The sequence below is a fragment of the Typopeltis vanoorti genome, chromosome 11 (assembly GCF_054136105.1).
Source record: "Typopeltis vanoorti isolate ZY-2024b chromosome 11, IOZ_Tvanoo_1.0, whole genome shotgun sequence".
Classification (NCBI taxonomy): Eukaryota; Metazoa; Arthropoda; class Arachnida; order Uropygi; family Thelyphonidae; genus Typopeltis; species Typopeltis vanoorti.
The window spans coordinates 111,333,190-111,358,294 of NC_143559.1; the positions used below are offsets into that span (position 1 = coordinate 111,333,190).

At 36.2% G+C, this 25,105-nt stretch overlaps 1 protein-coding gene across 1 annotated transcript; it reads left to right on the forward strand.

Moving 5' to 3' along the window:
• Positions 1-10,792: 10,792 nt before the first annotated feature.
• LOC150101942 (lactosylceramide 1,3-N-acetyl-beta-D-glucosaminyltransferase-like) lies at positions 10,793-11,735 on the forward strand. Its single transcript, XM_090399938.1, has 2 exons — positions 10,793-11,306; positions 11,506-11,735. Exons 1-2 carry the CDS (start codon positions 10,793-10,795, stop codon positions 11,733-11,735), a joined length of 744 nt encoding a protein of 247 aa, XP_090256064.1.
• The last annotated feature ends 13,370 nt before the right edge of the window (positions 11,736-25,105 follow it).

The window sequence follows — 25,105 nt, forward strand, 5'->3', positions numbered from 1 at the left end:
TCCTCTTTATTCATCAATGTCCCACTCAAAGATACTTTGGACCTCATGCAAGCCAAATTTCCATCCGATATCTCAGCCCTATTTCAGTTTACCATGAACTCAGGCTATTGCGTTTGGCAAGGAAAATTCTATAAACAAATAGAGGGGACAGCTATGGGTTCTCCACTCTCTCTATACCTCTGGCCAACTTCTTTATGGAGACCTTTGAAGAAAAAGCCTTAAACTTGATTCCACTTAAACCTACTGTTTGGCTACGCTATGCAGATGATGTGTTCGCTATTTGGCAGCATGGCTTGGACACACTCCACAACTTCTTATCGCATTTAAACAATCAACTCTCCAGGATCCAGTTTATCTTGGAAAAAGAAAACAATAACAATCTCCCTTTCCTAGACACGCTGATTACACGCCAGCCTGATGGATCCCTGGCTTTCTCTGCTTAAAGAAAACCTACACATACAGGTACATTCACAAGCCATCACCCCCCCCCCCCAACAATATGGGATTATAAAAACCCTATATAACAGGGCAAAATTAATCATTTCAGATACCAATGTCCTTACCACTGAACTTAAGCATATTCTTAACACCTTTGTAACCAATGGCTACAACTCTCATAAAATCCAAAAAATATTAAAACCAATTAACCCCCCCCTCCATAACAGGGACTACTCTAAATCTATCACCATTCCTTATATTCGGAGTACTTCAAAAACTAACAAAAATCCTAAAAAAATATGACTTGACAACTTGTTATAAACCATATAAAAAATTGGCATCTCTTATCCGCTCTCCCAAGGTAGTTGCAAACTGTCTTACTACGCCAAACAGGCAGGACAGATAATATCAGAATATCTGAACATAAGGACTATATCCGTTTCCACCAATACTGCCACTCAGGACTTGCTGTGACCATGCTTTGAACACCCGCCACAAAATACGCTTGAAGAAATACCTTACTTCACCATAGCAAGTATAAATATGAGAGATTATTCCTGGAATCAGCCTCACTCTAAAAAAATCCCCAAAGCTCAACAAATTTGGATGCATGAGACTGCCCCAAATATGGGAAGCTTGCATTCTTAAAACATCAGCCCAATTTACCAAATGTACTACCAACTTTAGCCCACTAGGTGGCACCTTTTAGGACTCTAGGACCTACTTCAATTGTTGTCTTCAGCCATATTTGTTCGGTGTTAACGCCTGCCTGCACATATCATTAATTTTATGTTCCCTGAAGATGTTAATCTAACATTACAGAAATATAGGAAGTATCAATTAAAGTTTTTAATTAATATAACAGCATACGTTGTCTTTCCCTAAAAATTGACAGTTAGTTATCTATAAGAATTACTTATCTCTACTTGTTAATGTGTTCTTCACTAACAAAGTAATCTTATGAAATATCTTAGCAACTTAGCAATATGTCCTCTAAACTTTAACTCTCTGTCTACTGTCACGCCTAAATCTCTAGTTTCATCAACTTCCTGGAGTACAGTGCCATTAATGTGATACGCGGCTTGTAATCTCTTTATCCCAAAATGTATAACTTTACATTTCTCCATACTCATCATCTTTCTCATACTGACAGCCTATTTAAATCGTCTTGCAAGCTCTGCACATCACTTGATTAATATTACTCTACCTAATTTCGCATCATCATCAGCAAACACTGAATATTTCTTTTCAGATTATTTCCTATATCATTTATGTACAAATTAAATACCAATGATCGCAGCACTGAACCTTGCGGCACATCACTAGTCGCCTGTTTTCGCCTCGATTTTCCCTCTCCATATACCACTTTTTGATGTCCGTCCACCCTCCTATCCACTCATGTCCATCCCCATTTGTTCTAATTTGCATAACAGAAATGACTAGACGTTTGGATTTCATGGGCGTACGATAACAGTAATACTATACTTATGAAAATGTACATATATACAGAGAGAGAGAGAGAGAACTCCTAGCACAAACACGACTTTTATTGAATATACCGCATACAGAAATATTTCAAAGTCTCTCTGGCTTATACTTGAAGTTGCAGTTTAGATTTATAATAATACCTATAAGAATGTCATACGGTACGGTACAACAAAAAAAAAAAAAAAACAGTACTGAATTTCGACACCCCTTCAGTACACCGTTATGAGATATGTCGTTCGACAGCATGCACATTAATAGAAGAGCACGTGCGTAGCGTCTACTCTATTACCTTTAGCTGCAGCAATGGTGTTGACGTTGAACAAAAGACGTTTATTGTTGAACATTATTTTCGTTCGTACGGAGTCGGTAGAGCAAATGGTCCAAGCCTACAACATGTTTGTGAACAGTTTGTTCGTCGTTTTCATAAGTGTGACCAAGCAATAGTGTCATCATTGCCTTACTCGAGAGGTTTCGACGTACCGGGAGTGTTTTGCCGCAATGCAAAGGGCATTCTGGCAGATCACGAACTATTAACACAAATGAGAATTATGGTCGTGTGCTGGAGTAAGTGTTACAGTCTCCGAAACGCAGTCAACGCCGACCAGCGGTAAAACTTGAGACATCGAGGTAATCACTACAGAGAATCCTTAAGGAGCTGGGTGCCTTTTCGTACGTCATTCATGTGGGTCAGTATTTAACAGCAACAGATTACACTGCACAGCGTGCTGGCCAATGTCTATAAAGATCGGTCCTTCCTTCTCTAAGGTCTGATTCTCGGACGAAGCATTTCCATCTAAGCGGTCATATAAACAGACGAACTGACAGTTTCCTTGGTTTCTCAAGACCAGAATTTGTTCAAGAGAAACCTCTTCACAGCGAGAAGTTCACCGCATGGTGTGCATCCGGTCATGCCATAACTGGGTCCTACTTCATTGAAGAGGGTGGTCAATTATGAGTGTTTATTATTATACGCCAGAAAATTAGCATTTCTTTTATGAAAATTCTAGTTCTTAAAGTGGTAACTATTTTGTTTGTATAGCAGTTGGAAATTTTTAAATATAAAGTACGTGATTTCGGGTGTTGGTGACGAATTCGTTCATCATCGTATTCCTTTCTCTCCTTCAACATGAATTGACTCTTCTTGGCACTGTGCAAGCCAAGGTTCTCGCATCTGTGGTCGGAATCATCAGGGGTAAACCCATATTACTTTGTTAATAAACCCGTTTACCTCATAACATATATCGTTATAATTATATTACTGCTTTTTTGCGCCATACTGTACATTTGATTATAGTGTTAGTGAAAATAGCAATAAAAATGACCAATTCTATTAAACAAGACACTTTATTTCAGACATCTCTGTTATTAGAGTAGTTGATATCTTATCAGAGATCTTCTGCTTGTCGTGAATGCTTATCTGCTGATAAGATGTCACATAATTCTCTACGTCAAAAATGTTGCTTTATCAGTAGATTGCTTTTTGTTCACGTTCACTTGGTTAATATTAAAATATTAATCGAGCAAAAAGTATTGAATACGAGAAGATTATGTGGTGCAATACAGTCAGCTCAATAGTGAATGCTTGTACTGAAATTGGGTTATGAAGAAACTGAAATTTGTAATATGGAACGAAGGTAAAAGATATTATAAATGATAATATATATTTACAGATTCCTTTTAAGTATTTAGTAATGATCAGAATTTAAATAGTAAACCTACTTCATAGTTAGAATACAAGTTAAAGCTATATCCTTCGTGAAAAGCAAGTTATAAACATATTCTCGAAAAAACCGATAAGGAAAATTTTCCGTAAATATTGCCTCCGATTTAGAACGGGACTATACTGAAGAAATTTTAGTCTTAATAAAAAGGGAAAGATTTTAAATCTAATCAAAGTACAAATTATTATAATAATGGAATGAAATAGAACAAATGGTTTGTTAAATACAACGAATCAGCAAAATATGTAATTTATGTTAAAGATATAAATTATAATATTTTTTATTTTGGTAGTTTTTCGCGGTCGATTGATATTTGATCAGAACTGTAGTTCTGATCAAATATTAATCGACCGCGAAAAACTTTCAACTATTATTGGTAGATTTGTCTTCTGGAAGAAAGGTCATCATTGTATGATTTATTCGTAAAAAAAACGAACTTAAATGATAAAGTTGTAATTCATTATGGTTGCAGCATATAAAAGTATGTCCCAAGCAAGTTCCCTGCAACAGCATATCTTTGAATCCTTCAGGAGATATTCCTAACTCAATACGTTCTGCAAAGACGTATTGAGTGATATTTAAAATAGATCGGAGGGCTAATCATTGTAAAAACAGCTAAAGAAGAATTCGAGAGTATCTTCCAGAACAGATAATCCTACTTGTGTGTGTGCTCTAGAAAATAAAACAAAAATACTTTGTAATCGATGTCTATATTCGAACCACTGATGGAGTTTCTTTTGCAAATCGAGCATGCGGAAACGTTAAAATAATGATGATAAAAATGCAGGCGCAATACAGTCAACTCAGTGCAGAATGCTTGTACTGAAACTGGCTGGTGAAAATAATAACATTAATCTAAAAGAAGACAAAAAGTTACAACTCCAACAATGCCGTACAAAAATCGATATGATCGATAGTTATGAATAGAATTATTTATAAGTGTAGATAGAATATAACCCTTTTGTAACTCAATACAGCACGATTATGAATGTGGGAGAAGGATGGGGGTTGGATTCTCCAAGGCTCACGGTCACTTCGATTTTTTTTCTTTTTTCCTAGAGCAAACATCGTTGTGCAATCCAGTCATAAAACAATGAAAAATAATCATTCAATTTGATAAAAACCACGTGTTAAATACTTGTTAAAATCATCAAAAATATCATACTGTAGATAACCTTCAGTTGTGCTATATCGCAAAGTAGTCTATTCACTACTTTGTGAACACGATTATGTAGGTTTACATGTCTGTAAGGTGAAAATCACCAAAGGCAGTTTTTTTTTTTTAATCCACATACATGAAAAATATGCTGCTTTGAGTACCGACCTTTAACACTAGTATACCCCCAGCTATAATCTGTCTACAGTTCGATTCGGATTTGTATATTCCGTATGAAATACTTCTGGCTTAAGAGTTAATAATGAAGTCAATGGTCAGGTAAGTTTTAAAGAATGTTTAGAATAGGATAAGGAAAAACAATCGTTTGGATTTATTCGGACTAGGAAAATGAACACAAAGTCACTTTTTTAGGGATGGGGTGGGGGAGATGGACTGAGTCCTTGGCTCTTTATCCCTTCATCTGATTGAAGAACATCTGGGGATGGTGTTATTGAGCTAAAAGCTCTGGTCATGGCTGAGTAACGGCAATAGCCGAGCCTCAGTTAAAACTTCATTGGCTACAGCATTGCCATCCGCTACCCTAGGTTGTAATCACAAAAGTCACTATTTTAAGGATGTTCATTTAAATTATTTAATTTAATTTAAATTAGGGATGTGAATTATAAACTATTTTTTAAAACATAAAATTTGAAATATAATATATTATTGGATTATTTTTACTCCAATTATTTTATATGCAAATATAAAGAATGTGAATATATTATTTTTAATTAAAATTAACTATAAATTACTCAAATTATTATATTATAATATAAATTTGTACAAAACAACGAAATATAATTCAACACATCCTTTATATTATTAGAATACATCTATATCGCATTATCAACGCATATTTATTTAAATATATATTCTAACATATATTTCGTTTTCTTCGTATTAGTATTGGCATTTAATAAGGAAAAAATGTAATGTTGTTTATTGTTGGACCTCCTTGGCAGAGATAAATATAAGGGTAGGATATGTCATTTTTTAAAGGAAGATGTTCAATGTTTGTTCTCTTCTATTTATAAAATATGTAGTTTGCTTTCCTATATGAATTACAAAGTATTTGGAAAATATAATATTTATGTAGATTATAACTTAATAAATAACAATTTCCCTATTTCAACTGCGATCAGTGATATAAAGTTTCACTTAAGAACAGAAAACTTTTTAAAAGATGGGAGTAGTTTTCTTCAGTTGTCACTGAATAGAATGATTTGGGAAGGTTTATAAGTATAATTTATGTATAAATTCAGCAATATTGTTTATTGCTGAATTTATACATAAATTATACTTATAAATCCTCGGTATATTTATTTATTTAACGAAACAGAAAGCAACGATGATTGTTTCTATGTCACTTAGATAACTTTCGTACATATTTTTTTTTCCATATACCTAAAAAAATGCTATTGTCGATCTTCTTGCTCAAATTTTAAGGTGATGCAGAAATTATTTCCATTTGTAGTATACACATAATTAAATTTGTCTGGTGTGTAAGTTTTTAATATTGTAAACAAAAGAGTTTAATTATTTTCAAATAACTTTATAAAAATTCCAGAGAAAATTATAAATACATTTTGTTTAAATAATTGATTTCTTTGAAAAATAAATGAACTTTATTGATATGATTATAAACTTTATTTGAAAATGTATTGAATCTCGTTTATGAGAACTATTCTTTATCTATTCTTTAATACTAAAATCGTTTCGTATACAGTATACGCAATATAAAAGATTATTTAATATCAATAATATGTTGATTATATTGAAAATTATATATGTATAATTCTCAATTTATTTATATTTTTTCTATTTTTTATGTTTTATGGTTTATATATATTATATTTATAAAATATATTTTATATTAATTCATATTTATAATTTTATATGCTGGGTGATTAGCGTACTCGCTTTCCAACCCCAGGCCGCGGGGTCGAATCCTGCACGTTTGGTTTCTAAAATTTCCGGACTATGTAAAAAATATTATAAAATTCATAAAAAAATAGGGGCGGAAATATCCTTAGTCCACCAACGGTATAAAAAATACTATAGATTTGATAATAATCTTACTTGGGAGCAACATAAAATATATTAAATATTAGAACATTTAAAAAAAAATATTAAATATCTATAAAAAAAATAATAAAATAAGTTCGTGGTTCTGGTAGCAAATTCAGATGAAGTAACTAGCAGTAGCACACCACTATGCAGAAAATTTTGATATCTTCCTTTGCTTACTTTAATATTCCAGTTTATCGACCATAAAAACCGAGCTGGTTAGGTAGAGTTACAATCACGTGCGATTAGCCTTCCTTTTCGAGTGTTCTAATTTTTGTGTTCTACCAGTGATCTGAAACAGATTTCCAGTGTGCCACTGAATAATCACTCAAGCAAGCTGTTTTTAAAGGTTGAGAAGTGCTGTTAAACCACGAAGACAAAGAGTGAAGAAATGTGTCGAACAATATGGAAAAAGGAGATTTATATATTTATTCGTATGTCATAAATAATAAAACATGCAGTAGGATAAACTGTCATTTAAAAAGCAAATAGAATTAAGAAGCATTTTAATAACCAATAAAATTAAAGGGTCATATCCATATTAGTTAAATAGTTCATAGCTTCGGGAGTAGCACTTAGAAAATCCGATTTGTCTCCTGAATATGTTCTAAGATAACGTTGGGTTACAATATGGTCTACAGTTTGTCTTTGAGCTCCACAATCACGATGTGGGGACGGTCGTTTGCCCCATTTAAAAAGCATATCTGTACATACACCCTGACCAGTTCGTATTCTTAGCTGAGTTCAGGATTTTCGTCGAAGGTTTGAACAAGCATCAAAACTTTCTTGTAATTTGTTGAGCAAAAAAATTTTCTAATATCATCTTTCTGGCTCTCCCACTGTTCTTGCCACTTTTGCTTCAGTGCGAAGTTAGATTGTAATAGTTGTTGGGGTAATTGTAATGGTGGATGTCTCGATCTCAGTCGTTGTACATTCAAGTCTGGTAGATCTAAGTGTATTGGTAGGGCTGTGTTCTCAAGAATCTTCTTATACTCCTATAAGAGAGCTTTAGTACTGCGCAGACTTGGTGGAACAATGTTGCTAAGAGCCGACATCCAGTGTGTGTGGGGGGGGGAGGTTGATTTAATTGTGCAGAAATTAGTCTCGTTATATTATTTAGTTGGTTATCAACAAGTTTAACATGTGTGTTATTTAGCCACACTGGTGAACAATATTCGGCAACAGATAAAACTAGTTCGAGAGTTGTAATCCTCAGATTATCAGCTGTTGCTCCCAATGTCGTGCCTATTAGTTTTTGTATTATGTTATTACCGGTTCTTAACTTACCAGCAACGTTTGTTAGGTGTTGCTTGTAAGAGAGCGTGAGGTCCAAGGTTACGCCCTGGTACTTTGGAAACTTATTGTGTCGTAGTAAACATCCTTCAAAGCAAATATGCAAAGTGGCATCTGCCATGTGGTTATTAAAGTGAAAGCTTGATACTTCTGTTTTATCTGGATTGAACTGGAGCCTCCATGTTTTGTAATATTCACCTATTGTTTTCAGATCTTTTGTAAGTCCCTCTTCAGCCTGACTCATGTTTTTGTGTCGAATGACAATTACAGTGTTAGCAGCATAACAGAACTTGCGTGAGATGGTAGCGGGCAAATCGTAGGTGTGTAGATTAAAAAGTAAGGGGCCAATACTAACCCTTGTGGAAGAACTTTAAGTTTTCGTTGTCGTGACATTTTATTTCCTAATATAACTTGAAAGAAATGTTCAGTGAGCATGTAGGAAATTAAGTGTGCAGTCCGTTTACACGGAACAATACTAAGAAATTTATATATAAGGCCTTCACGCTATATTGTGTCATAGGCTGCTGTTAGGTCCAGGAAGACAGCCGATGTATTTTCTTGCTTCTGGAATCCAGCTTCTGTGTATGATGTTAAAGTGAGCACTTGATCACAGCAACCATGTTTTTCTCTAAAACAGCTTGTTCGTTCGGGACGTGTTCCATAGTTGGTATGGACAAGCTGTTGTACAGAAGGCGTTCTAACATTTTATAGGCGCAACTCAATAAAGCGACAGGTCCATAACTTTTTTTTTGCCTCCTAAGACGGTTTTCCAGGTTTAAGAAAGCAACTAATTTTGACTTCTTAAACTGGCTAGGCTGTCGGCCAATCAATAATATATATGAAAATAATTCAGAAAGCCATTTTATAGTATTTGACCAGCTATTAATCAAAACTTCAGGATGGATGCCATCGAAGCCTGGGGTTCTTGCCTGCTTTGACATCTTTTATGACGATTTCTACTTCATCTATAGTAAAGATTGAGGCGTATTGTGAAAAAGCAGGAGCATTTGTTTTTAGTGTTCTGAGTTCTTTCTTAACTTTCTTAGTATGTTCATGGTCCCTAAGGTACACTTGACATGTTAACGATTTGATTAGTATTTTCTTAGGGGTGGTCGTTATGTTTTGTTTCTTTTAGGTAGATTAGTTGTGGATAGTTTTTGGATAAGATTCCAAGCTTTATACTCGATCGTTTGAAGTGAAGATTTTCAACTGTATCAATCCATTTTGTTTTTCGAGATGAGTTCAGGCTATTTAGTAATTCATCTGCTATTTCAGGATCTTCACTTTAAGTATCTCTCTCTATAAAGATTTCCACTCTCTTCATTCCAACGGGGAACATTATCTTTTCTGTAACCTCTACGGATATATTTTTTCGCAGTTGATATGATCGCTCCTACGAATCTCTTGTACTCCGCAACTCTAGCCGGTATCCAACGAACACATTTATCCAATTCATTCGCAAAATTTCTTCACTTTGCTTTTTTAAAATTTCAACGCTGTCGTGGAAAGCATCTTGCTAGTAATGTCATACCAATTTCTAGTAACACCGGTCGATGTTCACTGTGTGGGAAGTTAGAAAGTACGTATCGTCTTGCTGTTAATGGTTGCCCTTCTGTGTTTAGCGAAACAAAACAAAGGTCCGGAGTAGACTCCTTTTGCCATGCTGCTGATCTAAAGGTATTTCTGTCCTTAGCATCAAATATAATATACAAGATGTATATTATTTATTTCTGCCCATTGAACGAGGGCAGTACCTCAGTCGTTGTTATTACGGTACTTCCATTTTTCATGATGGCTATTAAAATCGCCAATCCATACTGTTGGATGTTGATAGATGAGTATCACATCTATATTCCATGGTGCTAAAGGAGGTTTATAGACACTGACTATTGTTATGTTGTGGATTTTCACACTCATAAAATTGGTATCATTATCATCTCGTTGTTAGGACGAGAGCATTTTCTGTATCATCCTTAACATATGTTGCATTGCCATAATTCCGGTGATATATAGCACCAATCAGGGTGTTAGCATTTATTTTTCCTCTTCTGTTAAGGTCGTCTTCGTAGACATCTTAATGCTAAATCCCAATTTTTTTTTTTTTTTGTCAGCCAAACAGAAAAATCAGTATTGTTTGACTGCATGCCTTAGCCAGGCGAACTTAGACTGGCAGCCAAATCGTTCTATCTCAATTAGCATTACCCAGGGTACACCACGAGGAAGCGAGCTAGATTACATCCCGAAAAGGAGAAATATACTTCTATGCACGACTTTATATAATATATACAAAGAAATTAACAAAAGCAAAGATATATAAAGATTATGAAAACTTATTGTTTTAAATTTATCCTAGAAAGCTTATTTAAGATTATCCAAAATATTGTTGTATGAATAACACGTATTTTTTTGTTTGTTTGTTTTTCTCCCTCCCCTCAGGTATCATCTGACTATTTCTTCGGCAACATGTCAGAGACTCATCCGCTTTCTGCTAGTCATTACGTTCGCTGTGTGTATCATATTAGCAGGTTTGTATCATAAAGATCTTCATTCATTGCGGATATCATCAGATACCAAAGACATTGATTTTCACCAGCAATTGAAATTTCCCTTGGGTTCATTACGCAACTCAATGAAAGTTACACCAATTGCAAGCAAAACAAAACATGAAGCATTGCAATATAGCAAGAATTCGAGTCAAGAGAATACTTCACCCGCACTACATCCAAAAGTCAACGAACACTCGTACACCTTCCGTATCAATCATCCCGATTTATGCGACCATCAAGGAAAAGGTCTTTTACTGTTCATGGTTGTTTTCAGCGCTACTTCAAACTTTGAAGCAAGAAATGCTATTCGGGACACTTGGGGTGGCTATGCTAAATCCAAAGGGGTCAAACTGATATTTTTACTTGCAACCCCTGAAGAAGAATCAATACAAAAACAAATCGTCAAAGAAAATTACGTGTTCCAGGATATTATTCAATCCACTTTCCTAGACACTTACAAGAACTTGAGTTTAAAATCGGTTGCCATGGTGAAGTGGGTCAGCAGCTTCTGTCCGCACGTTCAGTTCGTTACTAAGATAGATGATGATAACATAATTAATGTTGATGTATTGACAGAAACCTTGAAGAAAAACAAACGTTAGCAAAGCAATACTCGGTGCCATAAGAGTTAGGATAATTCCATTTCGCAACACCAAGTTTAGATGGAACGTCTCGTATAAGGAGTACAACCGATCCTTGTATCCCGACTACGCTAAAGGAGGAATGTACATTATCACAGGGGATTCGGTTCGGCCCCTTTTCGAATCTTCTTTCGATGTACCTTATTTTTTTATAGAAGATGTTTTCCTGACAGGACTGGTTGCCGAAAAGGCAAAGATCCGAAGAGTAGATGGTCCAAAAATGACAGATATGCGAGTATTTGATGCGTGTAAGTTTAAGATATTAACAGGTATTGAAGAAGGCAGTCCTTTAAAAATAAGAGAAAAATGGAAAATAATTAAAAACAGTACTAACTGTGATACGATTCAGCTGGGAATTACTGGTCAAGTACATGGAAGCCGATAAATAATAACAAATAAAATAAAACTCGAAGTTTAAAGAGTTATTTTCTTAACTGACATATTCGAAATTTTTATACGTGCAACTGAAATATGGGAAATATGTTTTATTATTTTCCACACCCTTGTGAGAAACTGTGTTTTTTTTAAATAAAAATATTTCTTTATTTGAAAAAAATATATATAAAATAAACGTTATTTCTTTTTTCTTAATTTCATTTCTTAAAAAACATTAGAAGCATTTACATGTTAATTAAAATATATTTATCAACTTTTTTCTGTTTTATATATAAAATGATAAATAAATATTAAGCAATTGATAATATAATTGCTTATGTCCTATGACAGGTTCCCTTTATCGGGAGTAGCTGTGGCCTTTTATCCCTATTTTGGAATTCAATCAGCACCGGCAGCCAATCAGAGATAGCTGTCCCAAGATTATTACTAATTATTAGCAGCACCCGATGAAGAGACGTGCAAACAAGTGCTGCAATTTCTTGGTACCTGAACCTAACAAGATATGTTACTGTTTGAAATAATGTGGGTTTTACGGTCGATTTTCTTGAATTTAAGGGACGAAAAATTATTTATGCTCCAAAAAAAAAAAAAATAGCTTGCCCGTTCCAGAGACCAATTACCTCGGGTACCGGTCAAAGACAGGTTTAGAAAAATTACTCCAATCTGCGACTAGATTTGAACTGAAGTCTATCTTCGTGGGGCCTAGAGCTGAGGATGGAAGCACCACTTCAACTTAGCTAAACAGGGCTCTCAATTTTTAATATAAAATATAATGTTATGTAATGATTTACTGGTTTCATTTTAAAATCCACTATCGATAATATATAAATATAACCCGGTTCATATTGCCCGGTTCCAATTAGTAACTCAGGAGAGGTGATGAAGATTTTGGACAAATTGGTTAAGGATCACATTCAGAAATGTGAATCTATACTTTTCAATGAGCAACATGGGTTTACTAAGGGGAAGGTCATATTTTAGCAACTTGCTCACATTCTATAACAATGTTATCATTGAACCAGACAAGGGGAATGGATACCCCATGATACTTTTGGCTTTTGCTAAGGCTTTTGACAGAATACAGTATGGTAGACTGTTGCATAAATTGGAGAATATGGGTTTAGATTATAGAATATTAGCATGGATAAGAGGATGGCTAACTGATAGATATCAAAAAGGAGTATATGGGGGATGTGAGTCTGCAAGATTTAAGATAATCAGTGGTGTACCACAAGGATCAATGCTAGTTCCAATGTTATTTAATCTGTACAATTGGAAAGGATTTGACATGAGACGTACAGCTATTTGCTGATGACGCAAAGACAAGTAGGGTAATCAGGAATGCTGCTAACATGCAGTACTTGCAGAATGATTTAAATAGAGTGGAATTGCGGGCATTCGAAAATGGATGTCACTTCAATATCAGTAAATGTAAATCCAGTGTCGTATTATGTTGGTGGGATTATGCTAGAAGAAACTGATGAGGCTAGGGATCTTGGAGTGTTAGTAGATAGCCCCTGAACTTCAACTTCCTATATAGCAAAGATTGCAAACACAACTCAAAAGATAATTGCAATGCTGTAAAAAACGTTCACGTGTATAGATAAGGATGTCATATTGAGGTGATGCCCTGATAACTCTTTACCAGCTTCTAGCATAAGACCAGACCTGTGCAGAATATTCCAATTGAGGTCCATAATAAGACCTCGATTGGAATATTCTGCAGAGGTCTGGTCTCCTGATTTTCGTTGTGATTCTGATATAGTGGAAAGAGTGCAAATGAGAGTGTTAAAAATATCAGGATTGTGGAATACTGATTATGAAGAATATTGAGAATTTGTAGACTACAGACACAACTAAACAGGCGAAAGAAGGGTAATGTGATTGAGACTTATAAACTTCTGAAAGAATCGTACAGGATTTCAATTGATTTGAATTTTTCAATTTACAGAGGATACGGAAAGGACAAGAGGACATCCTTGGAAGCTGAGATTAAATACCACTAAGAAGGGGAGAGGGCAAGATTTTTCTCTCATAGAGTGGTGCGTAATTGGAATGGATTGTGATTGGATGTGATGAGGACAAGCAGTGTGAATGAATTCAATAATAAGTATGATGGCTAGTGCGTGGAGTATATGGCCTCCCTTGACGAGTCCCTGACTTCCAGGAGGCCTCTCTTTAATAATAATAATAATAAATATTATTATTATTATTATTATTATTACGATATGATGAGATTAAGCACTTTTAATGTAATGATATAAATGTTTTCGAGAGCCTGTATAGCTCAGTGAATGTGGCCTTTGCCCACGAAGGAACTTGACTGCACGAAGGAAGACTTGGTTTTTTGGGGTTTTTTTTCCTAATCAAGAAATTTTTCTAAGCATTTTTTCCACCGGTTCCGGAGTTAGTTAATCTCTGCCACGGGCAAGTGGGTTTTTCGTCCTGTAAACTCAATAAAATCGACTGTAGAATCCACACTATTTCAGACATTAAATATATTGTGTTAGTGTTACGGACCACGAGATGGCGTCACTTGTGGAGCCGTCTCATCACTGCGTGCCATTTAATTAGTGATAGCCTCGGGCCAGTCATCTCTGATTGGCAACCAGAGGAGACTGAACTGCCCACTCAGTCTCCAAAAGTTAGACAGGGCTAAAACGGCTATACTTTACATACGGAAATAATGGTAAAAGGCATTAGCTGATTTATTTTATTTATTTATAGTTTATTTACCTGTTTTCATTTTAAATACATTCTAAATGGTAAATGTCAATCACAGCATTTTATTTATAGTTTCTTATAATTGATGTATTTAATATTTATTTATTACTTATTTATATTTATATATATTATAAATTTAACATGCAGATTTTATATTTTAAAACATTCCGTGGATCTAAGTTACGAATAAAAAATTTGCGTTCATATTCTGTAATAAATCATAGTTGCAAAAAAAATTGCAGTTTTTATCTTTTATTTTTACGGCTATTTTTGCCTGTTTCCGTCTAGGAGTGTCCCTTATTTTAAAAACATTGGCTTTTTACTCAAGAATTCTTAGGCCATTATAGGTGTGTTTTAAAGATAAATATATGCACACCAGTAGAGGAAGAAATTTTGCACATACCTTGTGCTAAATTTCTTCCTCTACTAGTATTTTTGGATGTTAGGTTGTCTTCGTTCTGCAGTTCTGCTGTTAGGCTGTTAAACAGAGAGGGGGTTAGGAAATGTGAGGGGGTTGAGGCAAGCTGGGAAATTAATTTGAAAAACCAGGTTTTTTTTAAATAATATATATACATATATATATATATATATTATTATTATGTTTAAGGCGAAAGGGAAGGATTTTATGGGAAACAGGTGCTGGGAGAGCGTTAACGGGGAACGAGCCGTTTCGATCGTGCTATCGTCATCGGAACATTTCGGGATAAGTGTAGAGCTATGTCATGTCGGCTTGGTGTTTCTGCCTTTGAGGTGCTTGTATTATCGCCTATTGGTCGGAGTCGTTACCTAATTTTTATGTTGTGGAGCTTCCAACACTCGGAGATTAAGTCGGGTCGGTGGACATTGATTGAGTTTTCGTCGCATTTTATGGCAATTGTTTCCGATATTCTAAGCATTTGTTTCGTTGTCTTGTTAGTCTATTATTATGGCCCTTCTCAATTTGCGGGGCATGTTTTTGTTCAAGGGCGTGAACTGCTATTTCTGTCTTCCCTATGCTCTGCATTCTATTTTTCTTTTTGATGTTGCTTTTTTTTTTTGTGTGTGTGTTTGTTTAAATGTTCACGAATAGGGATGATACAGTCACGGAAGTGTTCTTATAATCTAGCCCATAAAGACCTGATGGTAAAACTGTGTAGGTGATATCACAGTTTTTTTGGCAAGGAAATTTGTAGACTACATTTTGGTGTTCTAATATTTTTTTGTGTGTGACAGATTTAGTGGGTTATAGGAGAGTTGCTAATTTTTGGTTGGTGGTGAATACTAGCTTATAGTCCGTGTGTTTGAAAATGTATTTGTATCTTTGTATGCGTTCTGGATGTAGGGTAGTTTGATAACCTTTTGTATTGGGAAGTCTGTTTTGGTTGTTGGGTTGTTTTGACGGGCTTTTGCTGTTCTGTTTGCGTAATTTATTAGTTGTGTGGGATAGTTGCAATTTTTTAAAAACTTTGTTAAATTCTTTAATTCAATGTTCAGATAATTACGGTTAGTTGAGAATTTGTAAGCATTTATAAATTGTGAAAGGATGGCTGCTTTTTTAATTGAAAATGAATGGTATGTACTGAAATGGAGGTAGTTTCCGATGTGCGTGGGTTTGTGGTATATTTTCGTGGCTGTTTTGTTGTTAGTTCTGATTAATGTCAAGTTTAAGAAATTGATGGATTTGTTCTGTTCGGTTTCTATGGTGAATTTTAGTCTGTTGCTGTAATTGTTAAGGGATGCTTGTAAGGTGGTGATGTGTGTTTGTTATGAAAACCATCAGAAAACTATCCTAACATACACCCCACAAAAAATACACACAATATTCCTTAAAAATTGCCTCAATTACGATATCACGCCAAAATTCGCGATGGTACGCGGAAACCGCTCAATTCCCGGAAATAAAAAATTTTGCTACCGGGCATCATGCACACTCATCAAACAGGTCATATATGACAGATTTAAAAAGAAAAATCAAGCATATTCATACATCCACAAAACAAAACCAGATTTAAAACTTTACTGATCCCAAACGAATGAGCATTATTTTTCGGAAAGTACTCAAACACACATCAACGACTACATGCGAAAAAAAAAAAAAGGAATGCCCTAACAGGTACCCAATACACAATACGTGCAGCCTCCAACCCTTCGGATTTTACCACCTCGCGACTCACACAAGACAATTCCATCATAAATCTATCACATCATAACCTCACACCCGACGAAATCACCATCCTGAACATAGGACTAAACTTCGCTGTATCCCCAAAATAGGTACCGAGCAAAGACATCATTTTCGAAGTCCAAGCAAAACTTGAAAATGACCCAAACAGAGAAACAATAATCCAGAAAATAAACAACATCATAAATAGCAAAATAATAGTAAAACCCAACATTACTCCCGACTAACAAAATGGTCTATTATTTTAAAAATGAACCCGAATATAATGATCACAAAAGCAGACAAAGAGGGATACAGTAGTCATCATAAACCAAACCGATTACCACAACAAAAAATAATGGCCGTCTTAAACGACCAACACACTTACCAACAAATCCAAAATGATCACACCCACGACTTCATAAAATAAATCAACAACACCCTACACACCTTAAAAAATCAAAACTAGATAGACAAAATCACAATGAAAAACATAACACCCCGCACCACACGCACCCCTTGTATGTTTGGGAACATCAAAACTCACTAAGACGGTTACCCGATATGGCCTAGAGTCTCCTACAAGAATATGACCACAGCACCATTATCGAAATTCGTAGCCAAACCTATCGAACCACTACTTACAACGTCAAACTCTATAATAAAAAATACGGATGACCTATTCCAGAAAATAAATAACATATCCTTTTCCCAGGAAGATGTTCTCACCTCATTGGATGTAACTTCATTATACACTAACGTGGACGACCCAAGAACACTAGACATCGTACAGACACTACTCACAGAGGACCACACCCTGCACTCACGCATAAAGTTAACACCTAATGATATCATAAACTTGATCAAACTCATAATATCAGCTAACTTCTTTTAGTTCAAACACAAGTATGTTCAAATTTTTGGTTTCCCTATGGACCAAAACATCAGAGGACAACTAGCCAAATTATTCCTGGCAAACATAGAATCACTCCTACTCTACCCTTCTCTTCCCCCCCCCCTCCCCCGGCATCACCTTTTATGACAGATACGTGGACGACATTCTATGCATTGGAGAACCAACACATATCACCACCTTACAAGCATCCCTTAACAATTACAGCAACAGACTAAAATTCACCATGAAAACTGAACCGAACAAATCCATCAATTTCTTAAACCTGACATTAATCAGCACTAACAACAAAATAGCCACGAAAATATACCACAAACCCACACACATCGGAAACTACCTCCATTGCAGTTCATACCATTCATTTTCAATTAAAAAAGCAGTCATCCTTTCACAATTTATAAATGCTTACAAATTCTCAACTAACCGTAATTATCACAACATGGAATTAAAGAATTTAACAGAGATTTTTAAAAATCGTAACTATCCCACACAACTACTAAATTACGCAAACAGAAGCAAAAGCCCGTCAAAACAACCCAACAACCAAAACAGACTTCCCAACACAAAACGTTATCAAACTACCCTACATCCAGAACGCATACAAAGATACAAATACATTTTCAAACACACGGACATTAAGCACGAACTATAACCAGGAACTAAAAATTAGCAGCTCTCCTATAACCCACTAAATCTGTCACACACAAAGAAATATTAGAACACCACAATGTAGTCTACAAATTTCCATGCCGAAAAGACTGTGATATCACCTACATCAGGTCTTTATGGGCTAGACTACAAGAACACTTCCGTGACTCTAACATCCCTATTCTAAAACATTTAAACACAGAAACAAACATCAGAAAGAAAAATAGAATACAGAGTACAGGGAAGACAGAAATAGCAGTTCAAGTCCTTGAACAGAAACAAGCCCCGCAAGACCATAATAATAGACAAACAAGACAAAAACAATGCTTAGAATATCGGAAATGATAGCCATAAAATGTGAAGAAAACTCAATCAACGCCCACCAACCCTACTTAATCTCAGAGTGTTGGAAGCTCCACAACATAAAACACGTCACGACTCCAACCAATAGGCCATAACACAAGCACCTTAATGGCAGAAACACCAAGCTGACATGACATAGCCCTACACTTATCCCGAAATGTTCCGATGACGATAGCACGATCGAAACGGCTCACACCCCGTTAACGCTCTCCCCCGCCCCTGTTTCCCATAAAACTCTTCCCCAAAGAAGCGCCCTTAAATATAATAATATGTATAGGTATATATATTATTTTTAAAAAAATCTCTGGTTTTCAAATTAATTTCCCACCTTGCCTAAACCCCCCCTCACGTTTCCTAACCCCCACCCCTTCCCCTTTTAACAGCCTAACAGCAGAACTATGCAGAACGAAGACAATCTAACATCCAAACAAGGTATGTGCAAAATTTCTTCCTCTACTCGTCTGCATATATTTATCTTTAAAACACACCTATAATTCCCTAAGAATTCTTGAGTAAAAAGCCAATGTTTTTAAAATAAGGGATACTCCTAAACGAAAACAGGCAAAAATAACCGTAAAAATAATAATTTTTAAGAGGAGTAAGATTGGAATTTCCCAGAAATAATACCTATGTTTTTATCTTTGTTATAAATTACGTCCAGGATAAATGCCATTTGTCTTTTTGGTGTAATTTTTCAATAATTGATATAATGACAATAGCATATTTAATATTTCTATTTATACAAAACTTCTACTCTCTTTTTTAAACTTACAGTGATGGGAGTAATCACCAAAATAGGAAATTAGAGAAAGAAAGTAGATTCAAATATATGCCTGTTATTGAAGAAAAAAAAATGAAAGAATTTGAAAGCAAGAACTAAACATTGCAAGTTCAGTGAAAGAATTGGCATTGACTCAGGCAGGGGAGATATGTGATGAAGTCCTCTGTAAGGGTGAAATATATATATATGGAGCAAAAAAAGTTTAACACTACATAATTCAGAAGGTTAAATTTCCGATTGTGAGTCAGAGCTCTTCTAGTACCCATCCGTAAAAGCTGAAATCGGAAATAATCTGAATGTGAGAATTACGGAAGTATTTCCCTACTGTGTGTGTTTCGGTTAAATTTACAAGCATATTTTAGAACAGGCTAAGAAAAAGTTGGGAAGAAAACTTGGAGAAAATCAAGGTAGGTTCAGGTCAGTGGAGGTTGTCCAAATCATATTTTTACTTTAAGACGCATACTTCAAGAATCATGGGAATATAATAAGAGATGGATAGGAGAGTTTAGAAATAAATTAAAGGAGGGATCGAATGACAGAGTACTATTATAATATTCTGTGAATCCCCCTTAGAGGATATTTCAAGAATGTGATGATGATTTTTAATGAACTTGCAATTAATTTGCTCAAAGAGTACTCTTTACACATTATCTGCATTCACTAAGTGTATTAGATCAACCTAATACTAGTGCTTTCATAGCCCACTCGAGAGCAATCCTCCGGTTGGAAAGACCAGGATTCTAATCCCGTCTGATATTGAAAGAATCCTTACGAAGTCTTATCAGCTGAAGGTAAGATAACTGATTACCTACCGAGGTGAATTATGTCCCCCCCCCCCCCAGAAACTCGGAATTTCAAAGCAAATCAGCCAAAGGAACATGAAATAGACAGCACACTAGCCTCATAGCCTTAGTTTATTTAGCTAACGATTGCCTTCAACTTGAGATGACCTCACCTCGGAACTTGCACTCCAGGAGACGAAGACCTTACACAACGATACTCGCCCATGCGCACTTGGCTAACGCTTTCCTCCCATAACGCTACCACATTCACTCCTCATCATTCGTATATGACAACACCCTCTTCTTTCCTATGGAAATTCAGTATTATTTACCCCAAATGAATAAACAAGCCAAAGGAACTAGTACACTCTCCATATAGCTTAGTTGCTTTATCTGAAGCCAATTTAGTTTATTAAAAAAGGTTCCATTAGTGACGTGCACCTTAAACATTACCCCAAATGTTTTCGTGCAGATTCGTGTTCTGATGCCCGGAACTCGCATTTAACCTGTCGTGACGAATGCCGGTTTTACATACTATCCTTCGTATCTGTCTCCCAAACAGATAGGCCTGTCGTAAATCTGTAGAAAACAGATATAGCATCCTATCGGAACGACTCTTTCAAACTACGTCAGTTCTCTTCTCGCTGCCATCTCATAGGACACAATACCACTGACTTGGGAGCATCCGGTTCCTTCAATTTATCACACGTGACTCGTTACTTGGTACAATGCACCTTCTCCACAGGGATGTCTGTTCACTTCTTTCCAAGCAATATATATATATAAACTTTTAGCATATTTTATATTATTCTTAAATTTTTAAAATAAGTATAATATAAGAAATCTTCTAAAAATTCCAAGGATAAAATTAAAGAAACCTTTTTATTTTTTTTCATAAACTTATTTTTGGATTCAAGCTGAGCCTAACACAAAAGATAATAAGTCCTTTTTAGGACTTCCAAGGTAACAAATGGCAATGCTGTAGCCAATGAAGTTTTAACTGAGGCTCGGCTATTGCCGTCACCTAGCCATGACTCGAGCGTTTTAGCTCAATAACATTTCATCCACACAGATTTTCTTCATTCAGATGACGGGATAAAGAGTCTAGGACTCAGTCCATCGCCCAGTTCTTTTAAGAAAGCTGAACCTAACGAGCCCAGCCACTATAGCCTATCAGGAAGTTCAGATGTACTAGACATAGTTATCCTCAGATCAGATATCAATATCAGCTGGAGACATTAGAAGAGCTTACTTCAGATCATAATCTCATCCAGCTCAATCTAGGTACCCAGGATCAGCTCTCTCCTCAATATTCTTTTATAGCATGGGATAAGCTCTCTAAGGTTCTCCTAGATCATATCGGTCCACCTCCTGTTATTCACAAAAAAGAAGCCATAGACTTAGCTGTAAGAAACCTAACAAGACAAATTAATACACCACAATAACATCAGCCACACAAACCACTGTCATCCAGTAGGATACTGGAAGACATAATGGGCCTGGTTATGGCTAAAAACAAAGCCAGAAAGCGATACCACAACACGAGAGCACCGCAGGACAAAACAACATGAACAGACAGGTTTGATAAACTCTATATTCCAATTGAAGAATAAAAAGGCTCCTGGTCCTGACGGCATCACCAATAGAATAATAAAATTACTTCTAAGGAAGGCCATCATTCATCTAGTTAATATACCCAATTCCATATTAAGATTCCAGTACTTTCCTTCAGCTTGGAACATTGTCGACATGATCCCTCTGAAAAAGCCTGGTAATAACCCACAACTCCTCCAAAGGCTATAGGCCCATCTGTCTTCTTTCTAGCCCCGGTAAAGAACAGAAAAAGTCATTGTAACAAGGCTACAACTAGCAGTGGACAAACATAAAATAATCCCAAATGAGCAATTTGGTTTTCGCAAAGCTCACAGCACAGTGTAACAAATTCACCGATTAACAGAACATTATCCATGGTTTCAAGTGTCACCTCCACACTGCTGCTGTGTTCTTGGACGTTGCCAAGGCCTTTGATAAGGTCTGAAATGTTCTTCGTGAACCAAAATACCTTAGTGTCGTGCTCGACAAAAAAATTAACTTTTAACCAGCACATCAAGACTACATCTGCAAAGGCATCTAAAGCCATCGCCCAGATCTACCCCCCTAATTAACAGGAACAGCAAGCTAAATTGCTTTTATACCAGCTGATGATTCGTCGCATAACGCTTCTCCAACCTGGAACCATACCTCCAATACTAATATTCTCAAACTGCAACATGTACAAAACAAATGTTTGCGAATGTTCTAAACGGCCGATGGTTCGTCAGAAATAATCAACTTCATCGAGATACAAATATTCCTTATATCTTCTCTTGCTTACAATCTTTAGCAACAAAGTTTTTCCTAAAAACGTCCATACGCCCAACGATCTAGTTCAGCAAGCTGCAGCCTACGAGACAAAGGATATATTTAAACATAAAAGACCAAAAGCCATTTTAACTTTAGCGATACATAATCTCCATGCCCATTGAGGGCGAGCAAACTGCTCATAAAATTTTTCCCTCACTGTAGCCATACCAGATAGCAGGGAATATGAAAAGCATCTTGCTTAACCCCTAAAGCCGTTACTGTCAATTGTCAATTGATTTTACAATGATATAATTCTGGAAAGATTTTCTCTTGAACTTTTGATGAGATTAGACGTGCTACTTTAGATTGAGCCTGATTTGATTTTATATAAGGTTTTTCTGGAATCTCACATTGCACTGGTGCTAACGCCATTTGATTCCTACTGTCCCCCCTCTGCATGAAACATGCAAGAGGTCTGATAGCCTACACGGCCATCAGACCTCTTGGTGGATGTATGGTATTTTAGGTAGGTAGGTTTTCACTCTGTGGCCAATGAGTTCTTGACACTCCTTTCCCCTTTTAGTAGGGCATTACAAACTTGTTTTAATTAGCTATTAGACTTCCACGGAGTCTATAAGCCTACTGGATTGCCTAAACAGGCATCACTGAACAAGAGGTACCAAGGCGCTCTTTATTCCAGTATGGACATCACGGACGATATTGTTCAAGCCTTTAGCAAAGATCAGTTGCTTGACCTGTTCAAGAAGATATTAAAAAGGTTTGATACAGAATTCCCGGGGTTTATAAACATATATATCCAGATCAATGATCAAGAAGGAGAGGAAGAATACAGTGGGCGAATTCACAACGGTCCCATCGCCCAAAAACCCTCGACAGATTGACTCCCAGGGTGCACAGGCGATTTATGTTATATCTTCCATAAATCTTCAGGACATCTGAAGATTTATGGAAGATATAACACCACAAGTTTCAACAGACAAAAAGGAAAAGGTCCCACCAGTGATCCTCCGAGACAAAGATAAGTGGATGCCAGTTTCTAGGACCCTTGGGGAACAAAACATCAACTTCTTCAGCACCAGAAACCCAGATGAGGGAATTAAGATTCATCCCGCTACTGTTTCAGATTATCGCAAAATGACAAAAGTTCTGGACAATTCCAATTGCCCTTCCACACCTTCACACTAACAAGCGAGAAAAATCTTAACCTGCTCCTCAGAAGGGTTGCTGAGGGCATCACAACATATGAAGTCACTGCTGATCTCATTAATCAAGGACTTACCCAAATCAAGTTTAGCAGAATGCTGAGATCTGACAAAAGGCCAATGCCTTTAGTGGAAATTACTAATAGAAATCACTAACACCCAGAAAAAGGATATACAAAGTGACAGATATATGCAGGCCCAAAATTACAACTGAGCCTCTAAGGAAAAGGGCATCGGCAGGCCAATGCCACGAGATAACAAAGATAACAAGTATTGAAGTTCATACTAACATACCGGCAGCATCAAAATCTTCGCCACCCAACCCACCCAGCATCCCGCTGTTGGCATCTAATTTGAATTCCATTCTCGGCTCTACTAATTCCATTATCATGGCTGGAGATTTCAACGCCAAACACACAACTTGGTTCAGCTCTACAATCAACAATAAAGGTCGTACACTAAACAACTCTTCAACCCAAAAACTCAATAGTCATAGTCGGACCTACAGAGCCCACTCATCACAGCCCAGTTGGAAGCTCAGCTGTACTTGACATAGTCATCCTCAGAAACATTAGATACCACTATCAGCTGAAAACACTAAATAAACTGTCTTCCGACCACAATTCCATCCTGATTAAGCTCCATACGCTCGAGCAACTCACTCCTCCGCACTCATTTATACCTTGAGACAAACTCTCCAGAATTGTCCCAGAGCACATCGGTCCAGCCCCTGTTATTCACAATAAAGATGAGATAGACTTTGCTGTAAACAACCTAACTAGTCAAATCAAAAAAGCAATAAAATCAGTTACCCGAACTACGGTCTTTCCGCCGATCAGTCGAATCCCCGAGGAAATCATGGAGCTAATAAGAACAAAAAGCAAAGCTCGAAAAAGACACAAGAGCCCCACAAGATAAAACAATACTGAACAGATAAAATCGGCAATTCCGTGAAGCTCTTCAAAAGCACCGAAACTTTGATTAGGAAACTAAATTGACTAATCTAAACCCAGAGGATAACACCATGTGGAAATGTTTGAGATCTCTTCGCCCTAAAAGCAAATTATACCCCAATACAGACCAAGAAGGGAGTAGCCCATATTGACAAAGAAAAAGCAGAAGCTCTAATAGACAACTTGGAAACATAATGTAACTCCGCTTATGAAAATTTAAACAACAACCTTATCTACAAAATTCACCGCCGTGTCAAGCAAGTCTTGAGACAACAAAAGGACAATTCAGAACCTATCACACCTACTTCTCCAGCAGAAATATCAAATATTATAGCCCATCTGAACAACAAAAAGGCTCCAGGTCCAGATGGCATCACGAAGAGAATAATCAAATTACTACCCAAAAAAAAAAAATCAACTGACGCCTTTTATTCCCCTAATAGGGAGTAAATGAGGCCTTTATACCCTATCTAGCTTTTGGAGACTGAG